This window comes from Microcaecilia unicolor, chromosome 9 (genome assembly GCF_901765095.1).
Source record: "Microcaecilia unicolor chromosome 9, aMicUni1.1, whole genome shotgun sequence".
NCBI classification, from domain to species: Eukaryota; Metazoa; Chordata; class Amphibia; order Gymnophiona; family Siphonopidae; genus Microcaecilia; species Microcaecilia unicolor.
Genome location: NC_044039.1, coordinates 84,298,190 through 84,321,166, shown reverse-complemented (window position 1 = coordinate 84,321,166; position 22,977 = coordinate 84,298,190). Strand labels below are relative to the sequence as shown.

The window sequence follows — 22,977 nt, the reverse complement described above, 5'->3', positions numbered from 1 at the left end:
TCTGCCCATCCTAAGTATCACTAACTCCTTTTCCTAAGAGATCAAGCATGCCTGTCCCATGCGTTCTTAAATCTGACACTGTCCTTGACTCCACAACCTCCACCAAGAGGCCATTTCACGCATCCACCATTTCTGTGAAAGAATATTTTTTTAGATTACTCCTAAGCCTATTTTCCCTTAACTTCATCCAATGCTTGTACATTCCAGGGTTTTCCTACATTTGAAAAAAAGCTCAGCTCCTGTACATTAATACCACCGAGGTATTTAAACCTCTCTATCATAACCCCTCTCTCTTCGAGGCTGCATATGTTGAGGTTCATAAGCCTGTCCCAATGTATCTTACGATAGAGACCACTGACCAGTTTTGTAGCTGCCCTCTGGACCGACTCCATCTTTATATTTTTTGTAGGTGCTGTCTTCAGAATTGCACACAGTATTCTAAATGAGGCCTCACCAGAGACTTATACAAGGGCACTATCAACTCTCAGATTTGTCTGACAAGACCTGCCTCTAGTGAAACCATACTGCCTCGCGTCCTGCAATCCGTTTGATTCGAGAAACCTCACAATTCTCTGCTTTAGAGGTGTTTCCATTAGTTTACTCACCACTGATGTCAAATGACAGATCTGTAATTCCCAACCTCCTTTTTACTTCTGCTATTATTCAGAGGGACAGCATCCACCCTTCTCCAGTCCTCTGGGACTACTCCATACTCTAAGGAAGCATTGAGAAGCTCATACAGCATAGCTGCCAAAACTTCTCAGAGTTCCTTGAGTACCATCGGAAGTATCTCATCAGGCCCCATCGCTGTGTCTACCTTTATTTTAGCTAGCTCCTCATGAACATAATCTTCTGAGAATCAGTCCTGGTCTACCCATTAGCATTTGTTTTCTTCAGTTCTATCCCTGGCCTTTCATCTATGAACATAGAACAGTAATAATTGTTAAGTAGTTCAGCTTTATCCTTATCAGCTTCTACATATTCCTCCCCCTCCCCATCCCCAGCAGCTTTGAGGCTCACAGTGCTATAATGGCACTTCCTCCCATCACCTACATTATCTAAAAAAATGTCTCGTCCCCCAGTTTTACCGTATCGGCTATCTTTTCTTCCATTTGCCTCTTTGCTTTCCTGGCAGCTTTTCCAGGTATTTTTGCCTGTCTTCCTCTTTCTGAGTCGTATTGTAATGTAAGAAGGCTAACCTTCTTTTCCTTACCTTTTCAGCTACTACGTTTGAGAACAGAGCGGCCTTCTTTTCATCTCCTGTTCCTTGAAAGTTAGTTCTTTTGAAATCTAGGACCTTCAATCTTGATTAAGCCCTCTCTTCCTGTGTCTTAATATTGAACCACACCATCCGATGATCACTAGATACCAGATGATTTCCCACCGTAACATCAGAAACATTCTCCCCTTTTGTAAGCACCATGTTTAGAATAGCTCCATCCTACATTGGTTCTGTTACCCACTGCTAGAACAATTCTTCTTGTAGAAAATCCAAGATCCCTTTGCTTCTAGACGGCCCCGTAGCAGGGATGCTCCAATCAATTTCTGGCATATTAAAATCACCTAACAGTAGTACTTCCTCTTTCCTAGCTATCTTATGAATGTCTTCAATTGTCTGTCCATTTCTTCTGACTGTGAAGGTGACCTGTATATTATGCCAATGTAAATACATATTCCTTTCCCTCTTACGAGTTTAACAGACAGTCCTTCTTCCTTACCCCATACGTCCTGCAGTTCTGTCACTTTAATATTCTTAACACATAATGCCATTCCTTCACCCTGGCCTTCCTGAATAGATTATAATTGAGTATATCTATATCCCAGTTATGGTTCTCCATGACCGCCACTAAATCCAAGTTAGCTTCTATCATTGTAGCCTCTAGAATTTGTTTCCCATACTACAGGCATTGGTATACAAGGCTCTCCAGATGTTACTGTGGAGGAATAGCCTAGTGGTTAGTGCAGCGGACTTGGATCCTGGGGAACTGGGTTAAATTCCCACTGCAGCTCCTTGTGACTGTGGGCAAGTCACTTAACCCTCCATTGCCCCAGGTACAAAATAAGTACCTGTATATATGTAAACCACTTTGAATGTAGTTGCAAAATACCAAAGAAAGGCGGTATATCAAGTCCCATTTCCTCCTTTTCTATGAAGATATTTGATGTCTTACCTTTCTGAGGGTTATTAATGATTTTGGGGCTTTTCTCACCCCATCCTCAGTAAATTTAGTTTAAAGCCCTCTTTAGTACTTTAGGTACTGTAGTACTTTAGACAGTTCATTCCTTCCTTAAAATATAGACACCATCACTGCTCAATAGCTCTTGGAAAATCATCCCATGGTTTAGGAAACTGAAATGTTCATGTTGGCCACGTTGGCACTATCCACGCATAAGATCACTAATAAAACAGATCCCAGATCCATGGGTCTGAGACAACATGGTTTCCCCAAAGGTAAGGCTTGTTGAATGTATTCCATTTCTTTCACATTGTGATCAGACTGTTATATTAGGTGAGCATGTATGACGTGGTGTACTTAGTTTTCAGCAAGGCATCTGACGCAGTTCTTTGTAAACAGCTTGAAAAACAAACTAAATGGGCAAGTGTACAGTGCTGTGTATGTCTATGATAAGTAGTAGTAGGTCTAGGTTCCAAAGCAATCGATGGGGTTAGATGGTGGTTTAAAGGCAACAAAGAGGTGTGGTTAATTGAGTTCACGCTGAGGAAAGGGGGCTACAGGTGGTGTTCCTGAGGGAGGGGGCCTGGATTTGGTTTTAAGATTTGCATAAGAAAAATTGTAGAGGACATCCCAAAAGGGATAGAAGACAAGTTTATTAAATTTGTTATACTGCTTTACATAATACAAATATCAAAGCAGTTTACATTCGTCAAAGTTTAAAAGACATAAGAAAAAATGGAACTACAATAATAATAGTAAACTCCATACTTAACAGAGCACTCACCCCACCATCACTCAACATAATCATTAATTTAAAAAAAACCCATATCAATTAATCCCCCATTTCAGTTCCAGAATATGCCAGAGCAAACAAATGAGCCTTCAGTAACCATTTAAAACAGGGTAATGATTTCTCCCCTCGCAAAGCAACTGGTAACATATTCCTGAAGTCCAGGCCTACTACGTAAAACACCCATTTCCTAGTTTTACTTAAATATGCTTCTTTCAATCCTGGTACTTTAATCATAACATGTCCCTGGAATGCAAATTTCTCCTAGAAACATAAGATCTATCCAATGTCGCAAGCATCGCAGGAAGTTGCTCATAATACACCTTATGTATTAACACTAAAATCTTAAACTTAACCCAGTACTCAAGTGGCAACCAATGATATTGAATGTAAAAGGAGAATAAGGAGAGATCAAGGATGCTAGGGGAGTGGTCTAGAGTTTGGCAGCTAAGATTTAATCAAATACACTCTTCCGGGTTACTTTGGTGTGATCCGGTTTCTACCCGCTTATTACTAAGACATATATCAATAAACCTCTTTCTATAAAACCCAGCTATTCCAGTGCTCTGTGTGTTGCTAATTTTTTTATACTTTAATATGCTGTGCTCAGTGGAAGGGGATATCGTCCACAGGATTTGCATGCAGTATTCACTGCTTCAACCCCTTGTCGACCATCATTGCACACCTCCTCCCTATCCTAATGTCTCTGTTTTTATCGTGCAACGTATACTTAATATAGTACCCACATCCAACGCATTTGTAATAGATGTTACTACTTAGCTTGTTCCAGCATCCACACTGCTCTCATCTGTTGATGTTAATGTCCTGTGGGGATCCCCATCCTTCGTGAAATTAAAATCAAGATCGTAATTCAGTATTCCCTTACTATGGGACTAAATTTCTCCTTTCCAGCTGATGTTCCTGGTTCCCTACATGCTCGGCATGTTTCGCATTCTGCGTCCACAGGGGAACACCACGTGAACTATGACAGTTGGTTTGAGAAGCGGCTAAGTACCATCACAGTTCACGTGGTGTTCCCCTGAGGACGCAGAATGCGAAACATGCCGAGCATGTAGGGAACCAGGAACATCAGCTGGAAAGGAGAAATTTAGTCCCATAGTAAGGGAATACTGAATTACGATCATGATTTTAACTTCACGAAGGATGGGGATCCCATCCCATCTCATCTGTTGATGAGAGCAGTGTGGACGCTGGAACAAGTTAAGTAGTAACATCTATTACAAATGCGTTGGATGTGGGTACTATATTAAGTATACGTTGCACGATAAAAACAGAGACATTAGGATAGGGAGGTGTGCAATGATGGTCAACAAGGGGTTGAAGCAGTGGACGATATCCCCTCCCACTGAGCACAGCATATTAAAATATAAAAAAATTAGCAACACACAGAGCACTGGAATAGCTGGGTTTTAAATAGAAAGAGGTTTCTTGATATATGTCTTAGCTAAGATTTAATGCCAAAGATGCAAAGCCATGTAATAGAAATATGGGAAGAAGTTCTGATGTGCTCAAAATATATACTAACATAGTAAATGACGACAGAGAAAGATCTGAACAGTCCATCCAGTCTGCCCAACAAGATAAACTCATTTTACATGGTATGTGATACTTTATATAAAACAAGAGAAGGATGGAGGGGGGGGGGGGGGGAATCATATATACATTCTAGATGTAGATCCCTCAAAGGTCACCAGTATCACCTTTTGTTATTTAACATCTATGTTGTTCTGTTTGTTCCACTAATCCAGAGCTTCAGGATAGAAAGTTATTTTTACACAGATTATATTCAGTTGTTCCTACTTATAGTTGGGGACCAGTTATCTGCAATTCAGAACTTGAGGAATTGCTAGCAGAATAGCTAGGAAATACCTGTTTGAAACTGTCCGGAGAAAACAGAGATGCTCTGGGTTAGCTTGCTGCCAGACACCGCCCACCCTCCCTTCACCCTTCTTGTTTTGCCAATTACTGGAAGAATAGCATTAAAACCATAAACAGTGTTAAGTCTAGGAATCCAATTATTCAGTTGACAACTGTTAGTCAAATAATTGTGCATTGTAAAAACTTCATTTGTGGCGCCAAGACAGCTGTGTCAAGTTGTTGTTATTTGGATCAGAATGCTTTGTCTTTTGTTTAGGATCTCATTTTACCTCCTATTGATTACTGCACTTTGTATCAGGGCCTTCCAGAATGTAAACGGAGACCATTGCAGCTTCTGCAGAACACAGCTGTAAAATTGGTAATGAGCAAGAAAACGTTTGATCCTGTTATGCTGTTTTTATGTATCTTGCATTGGCTTCCAATAAGACGCAGCATCTTATTCCAGATCTTTCCTTGGTATATAATAGTCAATATTCAGAAACCGGAGGTTTTTTTTAATGCAGATTGTGGCATTTTTAATGTGTTATGGTACCACTGCAGTCTGGATACTGGAGATGTTCAACCTCTATCTGTATAGCTATGCAGTTTAAGCTAATAGGGTGGACCACCCTACTCTCTAGATAGTGCTGGGGCAGTCTGCAAGAGTTTGCAACAGCACTGTTCGTAGAGTGCTGCAAAAATTTGCATATAGAAGCCTAAGAAATCGGTGCCCAAATAAATACGCCTAGGTGTATTCTATAAAGTACTAGCCGTTGAGCCCGTAAAAACGGGCTGGTATTGGGGTTTTCCTCCCCCCTCCCCGCAAGGTCGCCACCGCTACCGTTCCCCACCCCCGGAGTTGCCGCCATCTCTCCACCTGGCCTGGGCCTTCTCTCCGCTACTAAACTTACACATTCATTCGCCGGAACGCAGCACGCACATCAGCTGAGCTGCCATCGGCCCTTCTTTCTCTGCCTGTGTCCCGCCCTCCTGTGACGTAATGTCAGCGAGGGCGGGACACAGGCAGGGAAAGAAGGCCGACGGCAGCTCAGCTGATGTGCATGCTGCGTTCCGGCGAATGGATGTGTTAGTAGCAGAGAGAGGGCCCGGGCCGGGTGGGGGGGAGGAACGGTAGCGGCGATCTCAGGCGGGGGGAGCGGTATCAACCTTGGCGGCGCAGTTTTCCTCTCTGTCCCGCCCTCGTCATCACGTATTGATGCGGGGGCGGGACAGAGAGGGAAGTCTCTACTTCGCATTTGCGAGTGAGTCGGTCACTCGCCGTTTATATGTTTGATGGTTAAATGAGGCATACTTTATAGATTACTCCTAAATTTCTATGCGGTTTATAGAATACGCCTAGCGCCTGTCCATGCAACTAAATTTAATTGCGGACAGCAACACCAAGTAAAACTTGGTGTAAATGCCGACGCCTAAATTAGGTGCAGATCAGGCATATTCTACAGCAACATGCATAGTTTTTAGAAATGCCCAGGATCTGCCAATTCCACACCCATGGCCATAGCCCCTTTTCAACTATGTGCCTTACAATTTATTCACATCACTTTACAGAATATACTTAGACAGTTGTGCATTTAAATTCTAATTAATGCCAATTAGTGTCAGTTGCTTGTTAATTGGCAATTATTGGTGCTGATTGACTTGCTTAGCTAATTAAATTGCGCACACAAATCCAGAATATGACTGATTTGAGTATGCAATGTATGTCGCACTATATAGAATCCGGGGGTTAGTGGCCACTACTAAACATATAAATCCTTTTTGAATATTGGGACCATAAGTGTTTACTTAGGGGTCCTTTTACTAAGGTTCGCTGAAAAATGGCTTGTGGTAGTGTAGGTGCGAGTTTTGGGCATGCGCAGAATCATTTTTTAGAGCACCTGTAAAAAAATGCCTTTTTAAAATTTTTGCCGAAAATGGACATTCAGCAAAATCAAAATTCCCACGCGTCCATATTGGGTCTGCAACCTTACCTCCAACCATTGACCTAGTGGTAAAGTCTCACGTGGTAACCGGGCGGTAATGACCTATGCATGCCAAATGCCACTTGGCATGCATCCGATACGTGCGGCCGAAAATAAAAATTATTTTTCATCCGTGCATATTGGATGAGCGGCAAAAATGAAATTACCGCAAGAGCCATACGGTAACTCCATTTTGGCGCATGTTGGGCACACACAGATGCTTACGCAGTTTAGTAAAAGGGCCCCTTAATTAACCAATTGCAGCAGTCATAATGCTGCTACTTATTGTTTTGTTTGTCTACATTATTTCATAGTGTCTTTTATATTATTTATTGCAGGGCTGATTCTTGTGGATTTGAACATGTATTTGTAGGAGAGTCCAAACGTGGAAAAGAGATCATGGGCTTTCATAACTGGGTCCAGTTTTACCTGCAGGAGAAACGCAATCACATTGATTACAAGGGCTACGTTGCCCGGCAATACAAAAGCAGGGTAAGAAACGTGTCTGGACAGTTGCTGTAAACTCGTAATCCAGCCTAGGATGGTAGGTGAGAATCCTGACAAGACAGTATCCTGCTTACTCCAGAGATTTGTCATTTTACTAGTATAGAACATTAGAAGTGAGGGAGATGATCATTCCATTCTGGAAAAACGATGAGGCACATAAATGTAACTAAGGATGCTCATAGACCTACGAACCAGAAACACATCCAGATCAACATGAGTATATCTAAATCTCCACTACCCAAGCTGCAAACGACTTAAATATAAATCAACATATGCATCCAGTTTTTCCTACATAAGCACACAACTGTGGAATGCACTACCAAAAGCCGTGAAAACAACTTATGACCACCTAAACATTCGGAAATATCTAAAAACTAACCTGTTTAAAAAGGCATACCCTACCGATCCAACTTAAATGTCTGAACTCTGCAACACAACAAAACCAAAGCACGTAATGGACATAACATAACTCTTCCGCTCTACGATTCCCTACTGTGTCTGTTCCACATGAACCTTATTTTACCACAACATCACTTTGTATTTGTTCATACCGGAGTCGGCGAACGCCTCTCTGGTACTATGTAAGCCACATTGAGCCTGCAAATAGGTGGGAAAATGTGGGATACAAATGTAACAAATAAATAAATAATGCATGCTGTAACTCAAAGACTGTAACACACCCTGTTCCAAGTTTGAATAGCAAATGTTTTTAGTAATAAAATACTTTATTGAAACACACAGTGTTGTACAACATGGCCCATAACTGCTACTTATCTCATTGTGAAAACAGAACAGTTAAACATTAATTCTTCCTTGTTTTCAGAACTCGGCAAATGGTATCTGTGGCACAAAAACACAAATGATATATAATTTTTTTTTGCACACTCAAAAAAACACCCCAATACTTTAATTAGCTGAATAGTAAATATCTAGATTTACAATTTATAAACACCTAGAAATAATAAATATTTTATAAGTTAATGGTGTATGTATGATGATGCGCTGTTATGGATATATTTTATTACAAACTGCTTTAGGTTGAATTTGTTGAAGGAAGGTTGTCTATAATAACTACAGCATGACATAACTATATACTTTTCCATTAAAGGGTATAATATAAGGGTCCCATGCCTTACATAAGACATAAGCTTTGCCATATTGGGACATACCAAAGGTCCATCAAGCTCAGAATCCTGTTTACAACAGTGGCCAATCCAGGTCACAAGTACCTGGAAATATACCCAGTGCCGTAGTGAGGGCATCTGACACCCGGGGCGGGTCGCCGCTGCGCACCCCCCCCTACTTGCGAGGGATGGGCGGGAGGGCTGCTCCGCCCCGAGTGCGTGTCGCTGGGAGCTGCGTCGGCTCCGCTGGTTTCCTGCTCTCTCTGCCCCGGAACAGGCAGTAACCTGTTCCGGGGCAGAGGGAGCAGGGAACCAGTGGAGCCGACACCCCCCCAGCGGCAGGCACCTGGAGCGGACCACCCCACCGCCTCCCTTCCTATGCCACTGAATATACCAGAAGAGTAAAACAGATTTTTTTGCTGCCTGTCTTAGCAAAAAGTAGTGGATTTTCCCGTCCATCTCAATAATGGCTTTTGCACGCTTTCTTTTAGGAAATTATCAGCCTTTTTAAACCCTGCTAAGCTAACTGCTTTTACCACATTCTCTGGCAATAAATTCCAGAGTTTAATAACATATTCAGGGGTCCTTTTACAAAAGGTGCGGTAGCGTTTTTAGGGCGCTCTAAATGCTAGAGACGCCCATAGGAATATATGGGTGTTTGTCATTTAGCGCACACTTATTAATAGCATGTGTTAAAAGCAGTACCGCACCTTTGTAAAAGGACTCCTCAGTGGAGAAGTATTTTCTGATGCAGTGACCAAAATTGCACACAGTTTTCAAGGTGTAGCCACACCATGGAGCACAGTAAATATTATCTTCCATTTGCTGATGACACAAAGTTATTCAAAGTTGTTAAATCACAATTTTTGTGATTTAAGAACTTTGAATAACTTTGTGTCATCAGCAAATTTAATTACCTCACTAGTTGTTGCCATCTCTAGATCCATTATAGATATGTTAAAGTTTCTTACTACAAGTGATCCCCACATTAGATTCTGACAGTTTTTCCATAGGCATTTAAGCATGCATTTGTAATTTTCACATTGCTAAACTGAATGGCATCTTTTCTATCCACTGAATTTCATGTAACACAAATTAACAATAATTCATTCTTTTCCAAAGTCAGACCATGGTTGCAGCAGTGAGAGGCTGAAAATATTTTAAAACAGCAGTAGCACTAAGGTGCTACATAGGGCTGCATTTTAAATAATCTAGTCAAGGTAGCCATTCTTGATTTTCTTACTGGTGACCCAGCCTAAATTTGAATCAAGTTGATCATGCAAGTGAATGCATATGCATTGGATCTAGTTTCATTTATTGCATCCAATTATTTTTATAGTACTATTCACATCCATTCTTACAGCTGCAGCAGTCTTATGTGCATTTACTAGACACTTAATGCCATTTCTCATTTTTTCACAGCCTGATGAAGACGATCAAGTTCTAAACCTACAGTTTAGCTGGAAGGGTATGGTAAAACCAGTGGGAAGCACCTTTATAGGTGTCAGTCCAGAGTTTGAATTTGCACTTTTCACAATCATTTTTCTGCAGTCACAAGAAAAAGTGACTCGAGAGCTGGTGCGGGTAGAAGAATATGAGTTACAGATTGTGGTTTATCGCCATGGACGGTATATCGGGACAGCCTACCCACTCCTCCTTAGCAGCAACAATGAAGATTTGTACTAAAAGCCATCCTTGCATTTCAATGCTTTTTTATATTAAGCTGGTTCTTTGTTTTGGGTTTTTTTTTGTGTGTGTGTGTGTTCCTTTTGGGAGTTTTTTTTTTTGGGGGGGGGGGGGGGCGTTGGCTCACCATTTTCTTCAGGCATCTTTTGTCTTTCAGCTCACTCAGAACCAGCATCATGAATTTTATTCACAACTTTGTTAGAGCTGCCAAGTTTCCCAATTACAGGAGGAGATTTTAAGCTGGTTGTCCAACAGCCCTGTCCTGATGCATTGTGGGACTTGAGGTATTGATTTCAGTTGCTAGGATTGGGGACTAAAAATACCACCTTAGCCGTTCTTCTTTTGGGGGTTTTTTTTTTTGTTTTTAATTTTTAGAAACTTATAACACAAGTAAACACTTAAAGCAAAATGGAAATAACATATTAAAATAAGTGATATTTTCCAAAGAAAATCAAAATACTGCTTAGACCACATATTGGGAAAGAAAGGGGGGAAGGAGCACATAAGGAGATCAAACAGCGGAAATATTAAGAAAATCAAACGGCAATTAAACCATTCTACTATTACTTCAATCTTTAATTATGCCAGGTTGAAATCTTCTTTAAGTCCAAAAAAGCCTTAGGTCTTTCCGGAGCAAAGAAGTCATACTTTCTCCCAGCATATCTAACAAACATTTGCAAGGATAACTCAATAGGAAAGTTGCCCACAAATATTTAGTCTCTTGTCTCAATGCTAAAAATGCTCTTTGTTGATCCTGAATAATTTTAGTCACCTCAAGGTACACCCATATCCTTTGACCATAGAACAAAGTTTGTAAATTCATGAAATGTTTGTTTCTATTCATTTGATATACCTCCTCTATCGAGGCACAAATCGAGGCGGTTTACATTTACTATGCAGGTACTTGCACTGTCCCTGATGGGCTCACAATCAAAGTATATTGTACCTGGGGCAATGGAGGGCTAAGTGACTTGCCCAGGATCACACAGAGCTGCAGAGGGAATTGAACAAGTATCTCTTTCCTGGAACTGGATAATTTGGCAGCTCTGCTTCCTAAAGATTTTCTCCGTTTTTGATCCCCTCCTGTCTAGTCCATTCAGTGATGGTCCTTTGGCCAAGAGCCATAGACCACAGTTCACTCTGGAACTTAGTATGTGTGCATCCTTAATTTGGGGTTCAAGCATTATAACTGAGTGATAACAGAGGACTCTGAGGCTGTCACCCCTATGGCAAAACCCCTTTTGGCCTGAGGAGCAGAATTTTGATGCAAAAAGCACTCGAATCTTCCAGTGCACAGGTCTGTCAGTGAACCATATCTGATTGACTCACCTAACCTTAATGTAATTCTTTTTCCATTAGAAACAGAGTTAAATAGGGTTTTTAAAAAAAAAAAAATTATTATTAGTTTAAGATGGCTACCAGTAATTTCAGTTTTGATTTTGCTATATTTTCAAAAAAGTTCTTTCTGTTTCAAGAAGGGATGTGCAAAAAGTTTTGGTTCATTTGCCCTCTTTCCCCCTCCCCCCCCCCCCCCCCCCCCTTTTAAAGCCATTTTTTCCAGTTCATTTCAACACAGCTTAATAGCTAGTTTTAATGTGATTAAAACTTTTCAGTATACTAAAGATATGCTTAATTTATAGGTTAATGTTTGTCAAACTGATTTAACATTCAGAATTTTTTAAGGTACGCTAACAAACCAAATGTGAATTAACAAATGCACAACTTTAATTTCAAGGCTTAAATTTTAAAATCAGTGTATGTTGTAGTAAGCAACTTGCAAGCAAAGCTGTTCTACTGTCTTATTTTTATAAAGATATTATATTGCTATTTCTTTTTGTTTTACTTGTTTAAAGTAGGCCTTTACAGAAAATGAACATTGTAAATCAGTACTGTATTTTTTGGTTAAAAACCACTTACAGTTTATGCAACAAAAAGATATTAAAATATCTGTCTTCATCCCCAGAAGAAGATTTTGTCTTTCTTTGAAAATTTTCAGATTTAAATCTAGAGAACTTCCTTATTCTATTTGGTACTGCAGAGGTGTAGGATTTCCATAGTTTTTGCCATTTGTATCCAGTACCTCTTTCTCTATAAAGTTTAACCAGGAGGAGAGGCATAGCTGTAGATTGAAAACATTTTGGAAATGCACATGCATCTATATTTAAAATGGATTCCCTAAGCAAGGTTTTAAAATAATTTTCTGAGGATTTTAGAGAGAATCAGAATTAGCCAGCTGAGCAAATGATCATGGGGGGAGAGTCGCATCAAATTTTTATACACAGTTAAATGGGGATTTGTTTGTTAAAGCGGGGGTTAGCTTGTAGGCACTTTGGGTGAAGAAACAGCCTAATGGTTAGAGCAGCAGGCTGAGAACCAGAGAAGCAAGGGTTCAAATTCCTTTAACACACCTTGGTGCTTATTCTTAAAAGATGTACTTTTTGGTTATTTTGAGACATCCATCTGCAAAAAATGTCCAATGAGATTTTTGAAAGGCGGAATTTGGATGTCCTACACTGCAATTCATCCCAATGCTAGGAATTATTAGGAAAGGGATGGTAAATTTATTTGGATTTTGCTTACACCTTTTTCAGTGGTAGCTCAAGGTGAGTTACATCCAGGTACACTGGGTATTTCTCTGTCCCTAGAGGGCTCACAATCTAATTTTGTACCTGAGGCAATGGAGGGTTAAGTGACTTGCCCAAGATCACAAGGAGCAGTAGCGGGTTTTGAACTGGCCACCTCTGGATGTCAAGACTGGTGCTCTAACCACTAGGCTACTCCTGCACCAAGTGTATTATGATGCCTCTGTATCACTTCATGATGCAAACTCACTTTTGGGTATTGCATTCAGTTCTGGTCGCTGTATTTCAAAACAGATAGAGTGGAATTAAAACAGGTTCAAAGAAAAATGACCAAAATGATAAAAAGGGATGGAACTCCTCTCATATGAGGAAAGGCTAAAGAGGTTAATTCAGCTTGGAAAAGAGATGGCTGAGGTGGGATATGATTAAGGTCTACAAAGTCCTGAATGGTGTAGAACAGGTAAAAATGAATCAATTTTTTTACTGTTTCAAAAAAATACAAAGGCTGGGGGACACTCAATGACGTTTCGTAGAAATACTTTTAAAACAAATAGTAGGAAGTATTTTTTTCACTCAACAAATATTTAAGCTCCAAAACTCATTGCATATCTGGATTTTAAAAAAAGGTTTGGATGAGTTCGTAGCGGAAAAGTCCATAGTCTGCTATTGAGATAGACATGGGGGATTAACGGGGTGACATATGTATAGTGAGGATGCTCTGTTGTAGGGGGAGTTGGATGTATACCTGAGATGCCTAGGGGGGGGAGGGGGGGAGGGAGGTTGTGGATTCATATATGAGAAAGTTTTGTGATAAATGTGTTCAGATATATGGGATGTATGTAAAAAAAAAAGTTAATAAAAAGAATTATAAAAAAAGAAAAGATAGACATGGGGAAGCCACTGCTTGCCCTGGGATTGGTAGCATGGAATGTTGCCTGAATATGGGTTTCAGCCAGGCACTTGTGACCTTTATTGGCCACTGTTGGAAGCAGGATACTGGGCTAAATTGGTCTCACCCAGTATGGCTATTATTTTCTTATGTTCAGATAGCAAGGGGGTGTGTTTAGGGGGAATGCCCAAATTTAGGACATCCAAAAGCAATAATCGAATGGGATGAAATATCCAAATCAAAAAAGAAGAGCATCCTAAGGTAGACCTGTTTCATTCATGTCCAGGGTATAAAAAGGTGCCCTGATTGAGTAGCTGATCACTGGAGAGATTAAGGCATGGCCCTTCCTTAATCCCCTAGTAGTTACTATCTCCCTCCCTCACCCTGAAAATCACACTGGAAAGGGAAACTAGGCTCCTGACAACATCAGGTATTTTGGGTATTCTGAACACATCAGCAAGCAGATCTGAAGAGTAGTTTAGTAGTCAGTGCAGTAAACCTGGGAACCCAGGTTCAAATCCCACTTCAACTCTTTTTTTTTTTTTTTTAAACCCTTCAGAGATACCTACTGTTTCTAAATATTAAAGAATCCTGCAAGTTTGAGGGCTATTGAGGTGGTGCACAGTAGGTATTTCCCTGTCTCTGGAGGGATCATCCTTTACAAAAAGAGCTGCAGTGGAATATGAACATGGGTGCCCTGGATTAAAGTCTACTGCACTGACCACTAGGCTGGCTCTCTGCTTTCCCAATTAGTGCTGATACTTGGTTGTTAACATTCAATTATCAGTGCTGATTAACTTATCAGTTAGCTTATGCGCATTGTTATGGGATATGCTTCAATTTCAGCATGGAAATCTCAGTGTGTTATATAGAATCCTGAGGATGGTGAGTAATTTTGAGATGTGTATTTATCCTTGCAGGGCTCATTTTCAAAGGGAAACCCTTTGTGAGGTTCCCCTATCAGCTTAGCATAGGAATAGGGTTGTGGTTTTGGTACAGCATAAGTTTGCATCTGTTTTGAAGATTCTCCTAGGCCTTAAGATTTGGACTATATGCCTTTAAGTTCAGCTGGGATAGCAGAAAAATCTCCCACGCAGTATGGGTGCACTTAAAGAGTTCTCTTTGGCAGGTGCAAGGTAGGAAGGTGATGTGGAGGGGCATAATCGAACGGGGCGCCCATGTTTTCCTGAGGACGTTCTCATAGGATGGCCCTGCGAAGGGGTGGGGAAGCCCGTATTATCGAAACAAGATGGCCGGCCAGCTTTCGTTTCGATAATACGGTCAGGGACACCCAAATCTCCACTTTTAGGTCAACCTTAGAGATGGTCGTTCCCGATTTTTGGCCATAAAGGAAACCGAGGACACCCATCTCAGAAACAACCAAATCCAAGCCCTTTTGTCGTGGGAGGAGCCAGCATTCGTAGTGCACTGGTCCCCCTGATATGCCAGGACACAAACTGGGCACCCTAGGGGGCACTGCAGTGGACTTCAGAAAAAGCTCCCAGGCGCATAGCTCCCTTACCTTGTGTGCTAAGCCCCCCAACCCCCCCCCCCCAAAACCTAATCCCCACAACTGTACACCACTACCATAGCCCTTAGGGATGAAGGGGGGCACCTAGATGTGGGTACAGTGGGTTTCTGGTGGGTTTTGGAGGGCTCACATTTACCATCACAAGTTTAACAGGTGGGGGGGTGGGCCTGGGTCCGCCTGCCTGAAGTGCACTGCACCCACTAAAACTGCTCCAGGGACCTGCATACTGCTGTCATGGAGCTGGGTATGATATTTGAGGCTGGAAAAAATATTTTAACATTTTTTAGGGTGGGAGGGGGTTGGTGACCACTGGGGGAGTAGGGGGAGGTCATCCCCGATTCCCTCCGGTGGTCATCTGGTCATTTAGGGCACATTTTTGTGGCTTGGTCGTAAAAAAAAAAAAAAGGACCAAGTAAAGTCGGCCAAGTGTTCATTAGGGACGCCCTTCTTTTTTCCATTATCGGCCTAGGATGCCCTTGTGTTAAGCACGCGCCAGTCCCGCCTTCGCTATGCTTCCGACACACCCCCGGGGACTTTGGTCATCCCCGCGATGGAAAGCAGTTGAGGGCGCCCAAAATCGATTATGCCAATTTGGGTGACCCTGGGAGGACAACACCCATCTCCCGATTTGTGTTGAAAGATGGGCGCCCTTTCAAAAATGAGCCGAGTGAAACAAATTGGAGGGGGGTGCGCAATGTCAGAAGGAATTGAATCTAGCAAAATAAAAATTCAGCAAGAAACAGATAATGTGGAATCCTTATAGATAGAAATTCCACGTGTGAAGGGAAAGAATACTGGTAGAGCTATACTACCATCCACCAGGTCAGAATGACCAGATAGGTAAAGAAACATTAACATAAATTAAGGAAGCTGGCAAATTTGGCAATAGTATAATAATAGGTGATTTCAATTACTTCAAAGTAAATGGAAGTTAGCAGAAAACAATCAAACTGACAAAACCGTCTTCTAAAATAGTGATCTGGAAAGCATGCTATAAAACTGTACTAAGATCTGTTCAAAATAGGTAAATTTTGTATTTGTTGGAGAGGACTTTAGTTTTTCTTGCTTATAGCAAAAGAATTGGGCAACACCAGGAATCAATCAATCATCACTCACATTGGACTGCACAAAGTTAAGTTTGCTTTTGATTACTTAACTTTGGCCATTGCTGATGTTTTAGTTGTGAATTTTTATATGGTGCAGATCTGGTAGGCCACTGAGGCTTGATTTAATTTGATGTTGATGAACTGAAAGTCAAGTGACACTCTTTAAATTTTATTCATTTGCTAACATGGAGTTTTTGGGCAGTTGTTTGTGGTCTTTTTCTCCTACTTTGTATTGTACCTTTTGTTTTGGAGGATGTGACCAATAATTGGATGGCTTCAGGTGTTGCGCAATTCTTTTGTCATAATCGAGTCTAGTTGTAATAAACACGTAAATAGAAGTTTCTTGCAAGGCTTTGTCAAGCAGCGGCTGGAGAGTGTGGAACTGACAGATGAAAAAAAGCATTCTTTGTCAATGATGCAGTTGCTCCTTAAAAGACAGTTCTTGGTCTATATTTTTGGGAAGAGACTAGACTGATGGGCTGACCATTAATCTGGGGAGAGAGTGAGGGGACAGTTGATTTCCCATGATCCAGGTGAAGAAAGTCTTGAAACAGTTCATGATAAGATGGTTTTCATCCAGCCATTGAGAAATTAAAAATAACACATGAGTGGAGTAGAACAGGTAAACATGAATCAATTGTTTATTCTTTCAGAAAGTACAAAGACTAGGGGACACTCCATGAAGTTACGTGGTAATATTTATTTTTCAATCCATGAATAGTTCAGCTCCGGGACTGATTGCCAGAGAATGTGGTAACTACAGTTAGTGCATCTGTGTTTAGAAAAGGTTTGGAAAAGTCTATAATCTGCTATTAAGATAGACGTGGGATAAACCATTACTTGTCCCTGGGATTGGTATCGGGGAATCTTGCTACACTTTGGGATTCTGACTTATGACCTGGACTGACCATTATTGGAAGCAGGATATTGGGCTAGATGGACTATGTCTGACCCAATATGGCATATACTTACAGTGCTCCAGGGCTTTAGTCAGAGCCTGGGAATGACTCTACTCTGCTATTGTCTTAGGCTTTAGTCAGCACCATAGACCATACTGACTAAGGCAGGCTTCCTCCCCCCACCCCCAATAGGGCAGCTTGGGCAGAAAGAAGGTTAGAGAGAGATAGAGAGACTGTTTTCCCTCCAAACTGTTTTCTTATAACTTTACAATACATGTTCTCCCTTATTCAGATTGGGAAGCCAGCTAGTTATATATTTATGAAGGCATTAGGGCAGTGATTTTCAACCTTTTTCATTTCGCGGCATACTTAAAAGGCACAAAAATTGTCAAGGCACACCACTGGAATCTAACTAATACCTGCACACCCCTGCTGATCCATTCCATTCCCACCCATCCCTGTAAGTAATCTCTATCCCCACCCATTCCTGTAACCTTCAGAAGTTTAATTATGCTACTGAAATACATTAGAGCACCAATTTACCTACTACTGGGAAACAGGAAAAAGATGGACAGGTTCCTACACAAAATAATGTAAAGGGTGGGTGTGGAAATAATCACTTAAAATATCCTAATTGAAAGTGAGTTGATAAGGACCACAGCTGTATGCTTAGTATTTATTTATTTATTTATAGTACATTTCTACCCCACATTTTCCCACACATGCAGGCACAATGTGGCTAACATAGGAGAAGTAAAAATGACAGTACAATAAGGGAAAATGGTAAGAGACAAGGAAAGGGGCATAACAGTTACAGGGGTGAGGAGGTTGGACTATTGATCGAGAAGAGTGTGGGGGGAATAGACCAGTCCAAATAGGTGGGTTTTCAGCAGCCTCTTGAACAGGTGGTGATCATCTTGCAGTTTTAAGCATTTCGGCAAAACATTCCAATTCTTGGCACAGAAGTATTGGAAGAACGAAGTGAAGATCCTTTTGTACTTGACGCCTCTGCAATTTGGGAAGTGCAGATTGAGATACGACCTCGAGGTGGCAACTGCGTTTCTGGGAGGAAGGTCAATAAGACAAAGCATATATTCTGGAGCTTGCCTGTAGTATATGAAGGTTAGTGTATAAAAGTTTTTTGTGGAAAGATTTTTTGGATATTTCAGGTTCCTACACAGACATCACATGCCAGCAGAATCCTTCACCTTGGTTGCTGATGCAGAACATGACTCTCGCCTGATGCAAAACAGGGAACTACAAAAAAAGCACACAGACAAAAACTGAAAATAGTGATACCTGACTCTGTCATGCAACAACAGAGAACTAGAAAGAAATGTTCTCCTGTACAGTGCAAAATAAAACCCACAGATGTAAATTCTCAATACTGACATAATCGCTAAACTGAAAATTAAAATCCTTTTTCCTACCTTTGTAGTCTGGAGATACCTGATTCTGTATGTCATGCAGCAGAGAACTAGAAAGAAATGTCCTGTACAGTGCAAAATAAAGCCGACAGATATAAATTCTTAATACCGATGTGATTCAATAACTAAACTGAAAATTAAAATAATTTTTCCTACCTTTGTAGTCTGGTGATTTTATTATTCCAATCATCTTGTTCCCAATCTTTGGTTCTGCTTTCCTCTGTCTGTGCTCTTAACTCTGTTTCCAGGGCCTCCTTTCCATTTGCTATTTCTTTTCTCACCTCCTGCCCTATATCTGTTTGGTATTGATCTTTCACATTCAGCTTTCTTAAATTTCTCTGCTTCTCTCAAATGTTTTTCCTTTCTTCACTTCATGGGAGCCTGCCTTCCTTCTTCTCTTCTGTTTGTGTGTAGCATGTCTCCCCTCTTCCCTTCCCTTCCTTTCCCTTTATGTGCAGCCTGCCTCCCATCTTCCCTATATGTGCAACATTTTCAGTCTCTCCTCCTCCCTGCCCCCGTTCCCTCCTGCATGTCCAATATTTTTTCCTACCTTGCTCCTCCCACCCCTCAGACCTCTCCTCTCCGCCATGATTCTAACATATAAAAATAATCCCAAATAATAGTGATATTAATGTGCTCAGTTCAAACCCATTCCTACCATTACATCAAACTCTTGTAGTCATATAAAGTATCACATACCATGTAAAATGAGTTTATCTTGTTGGGTAGAGTGGATGGACTGTTCAGGTCTTTAACTGTCGTCATTTACTATGTTACAAACTTTGTGGTTGCCTCTGCTGCACCACTCCCACGCAGCAAAAGGAAGTCACATCAGAAGGAAGGACCCTGGGGATTACCAGGGGAAGGTCTGTTCTAATAGCTGCCGGCGGAGAGACACCCGAGGGGCTGGAGGAGGGAGAGAGTGAAGTGCACTGATCTGTTGCTGATCCCACGGGATCCCTGCGGACTCCGAGGCACACCTGTTGAAAAACGCTGTATTAGGGCAAGTTGGTACCTCTGCCACAATAATTAGCACAATTCAGACATAGTCCAGCTCACCAAGTACTGCTTGATACTAGGGCACTTAGGAGGTAATTCTATAAATTGGTACCTAGAATTATGTACTACTTACACACATCAGCATTGCCAATAATTAGTAGGTACACATGAATTCTATACAGTAGCACCTAAGTAGTATAGCACGTAACTGCTGGGGAGGGGGTTCTGTATACATGGGCAGAGCATGAGAGAGCTGTGGGCATGTCTCAAGTGATGCACATAACTATTAGTTATGCATATCACTTGGCACATGTAGGCAGACCAATTTATATCTGCCATTGATATGACATAAAAGGTCACGGCTAAACTGAGGAGTACCCATTCTGACTTATGCTAGTATTCTGTAGTGGCATCTTGGCACCAAGTGCATGGCATCAGTGCACCTAAATGGCGGTGTTAATTATAGATTTTCCTCCTAAGCGACTCTTGCGGTCACATCATTAAAAAAAAAAAGTTGTGGAATCATACCAAGGTCCTGTTTGGAAATGAGTTATCAAAGATATGCACATGGTTTCCGAAAACAGGATCTGTACCCACACTGCAAAAATTGTCAGAACTTGTAGACAGCCAGAAAGACTGAACAGTTGGAAAAGAGATTGCAGGACTAGAAGTGCCAGCTCAGAAACAAGTTGGTGAAATGGCAATGCCTGGTCTACTGCAAGAGTATGTCTGATTGCCTTTGAGGAGTGACTGCTGCTACGTAACACCACCTTGCCCCTCCCAGCAAACAAGAATGACTGTGCATCATTTGGAGGAGGCAGGTAAGAAAAAGGACTTGGCATTCTACTTATTTGAAATTAACTATAGTTACAGTTCTTGACCCTTATATATTATTGACCTTGTCTGGTCTGTGGCCAGATGGAGGGTAGTATTTTCCATCAGCAGTTACATATGCTTTGTGTTACAAGACCTGATAACTCTATGGCTAGCCTAGTTAGATGGGATTTTGCTTCACTTTAGTTACAGTGACTTGGTGAGTTGGGAGGAGAGTAGGACTGCCCATACCCTTATCCTGGAGCTCATGGCTAGCCTAGTTAGATGGGATTTTGCTTCACTTTAGTTACAGTGACTTGGTGAGTTGGGAGGAGAGTAGGACTGCCCATACCCTTATCCTGGAGCTCATGCAATGAGAAGTAAAAATTCCAGCAAAACTTGTCATTGTGAGGTGTTCTCTTAGCTTCTTGAATGGGCAATCAGGTTAATATTGTTGCACCTAGACCCATACCTAGCATAAACTTTGCCTGAACCCAAGTAAAACTGAGCTTCTCTGGGTCCCTAACACGTGGCTACATACCTGACATCAAAATCCCTTTTGGGAAGCATGAACTCCCCCTCAAATCACAAGTCAGGAACCTTGGAATACAGCTAGATTCAACACTTACTCTGATTCCCAAAATCAAAGCAACCTTCAAGAACTGCTTCTACTATTTGCAACAGCTACGCTGCCTCTCTCCTTACATCGAGAAGATAAATTTTATCCCAGTTGTGCATGCCATGGTGACATCAAGACTGGATTACTGCAATGCACTATACAGTGGTCTGACTACAAAAGGCCTGCACCAGTTCCAGTTGATTCAGAATGCAGCAGCAAGACTCATAGAAGGTTGCAAGCGATGTGACCACATCACACCATTTTTGCAAAAGCTTCAGTACAATATAGGGCAAAATTTAAAACTCTCTGATCTTCAAGGCCCTGAAAGGAAATGGCCCTGAGTAAAGAATAGGATGATCCTCCACACACTGCCAAGGACACTAAGGTCCTCCCAAGGACTTTCACTAACTGCACCCTCTCCAAAAGACATTATACGATGTGATACCCACAAGCGAGCCTTCTTCAGAGTAGCACCTACACTCTGGAATGCATTGCCTGAAAGGCTCCGCTTAACACAAGACTATCTCTACTTCAGGAAGCAGATGAAAGCTTGGCTCTTCAACCAAGCCTTTAATGAAAGAAGTAACTAACTTGTTAGTCTCACTCACACACCAGGGGCATAGCCAGACCTCGGTGGGAGGGGATGCCAGAGCCCAAGGTGGGGGGGGGGGCACTGCTTAGCCGCCTCCCCCTGCCGCCGCCACCTTGGACCCTCCCCCCCTGCCGCTGCCAGCCGCCCGCTCCCTGCCCCGCCACCGCATCAGGCACCTTGTTTGCTGGCGGGGGTCCCCAATCCCCACCAGCCAAAGAGTCTTCTTCAGCGCCAGTCGACTCCGGCGCCTTTGTTGTGTGATCATCTGTTTCTGACGCCTTACGTCCTGCACGGGGCACTGTGCAGGATGTAAGGTGTCAGAAACAGATGATCACACAATGAAGGCACCGGAGTCGACCGGCGCTGAAGAAGACTCTTTGGCTGGTGGGGATTGGGGACCCCGCCAGCAAACAAGTTACCTGATGATGCGACGGGGGATGGGCAGTGGTGGCGGGGGGGGGGGGGGGGGGGAAGCTTCAAATGTAGAGAAGCCCAGGGCATAATCGGTGGGGGCCCATGCCCCTGTGGCCCCATGTAGCTACGCCCCTGTCACACACACAAGGAGTGACTCGGGCTGCACATATTGCAGCTTGACATGTTTATCCACTCCTCCATGTGCAACTTTCTTCAAATCAGTCACCTTAACTTCTAATTCTTCCTACTTTCTTACCCATTTATATGTTACAACTTTGCCTTACCCTTCACTACCAATTATAATGTTCTATTACGTATTGTGTTGACATTGCTAGTATACCATGCCATACTTTGTATTGTTTTTGAATATTTTTACTGCTGTAATTGCCTATTGCTCATGTTTGATCTATTCTTACTGTACACCGCCTTGAGGTAACTCCTTCAAAAAGGCGGTAAATAAATCCTAATAAATAAATAAAATGCTTTAATCATGGCAATTTTCAACATAAGCCCCAAAAGTGTAACAGCATGCGGGGCTTCCAAAGCCAGGCTCTGTTTTGTGCCACGTATCCATTGGACACAGCATCACCTCCTCCTTTGAGTTCTTACAGTTTTTCTGAGCTACCTTCTTTGAGTTCTTCTACCTTCTTTCTTCCCAGTCCAACTGAGATGGGGATAGCATGCACTGAGCACTGGCTGAGACTCACTCTTAGTGTGGGGAGCAGCAAGAGTGGCAGCACTTTGGCAGCCACATGGGGGAGCTAAAGTAACAAACAGCCAGCACTACACAGATTTCTATTTTCCCATGTGCACAGATTTATGTGAAGCCCATGAGTGGTGAAGGCTGGTCATGGTGAGGAGCCAAGAGGACAAAAGAGCGAGGGGGCAATGAATTGAGTACAGCAAAACCAATTGAAGGATGAGGAGCTGAGGCAGGTCCACAATCTACCCATATTTAAAAA

At 41.9% G+C, this 22,977-nt stretch overlaps 1 protein-coding gene across 1 annotated transcript in view; it reads left to right on the top strand.

The window, feature by feature from the left end:
* Window positions 1-11,119, top strand: part of LOC115478127 (poly(U)-specific endoribonuclease-like) — a 103,263-nt gene extending 92,144 nt beyond the window's left edge. Inside the window, exons 6-7 of the mRNA XM_030215374.1 lie at window positions 7,166-7,319; window positions 9,881-11,119. Of these exons, the coding sequence (XP_030071234.1) occupies window positions 7,166-7,319; window positions 9,881-10,144 (418 nt within the window). The 3' untranslated portion in view covers window positions 10,145-11,119. The remainder of the gene's footprint in view (window positions 1-7,165; window positions 7,320-9,880) is intronic.
* Window positions 11,120-22,977: the final 11,858 nt, after the last annotated feature.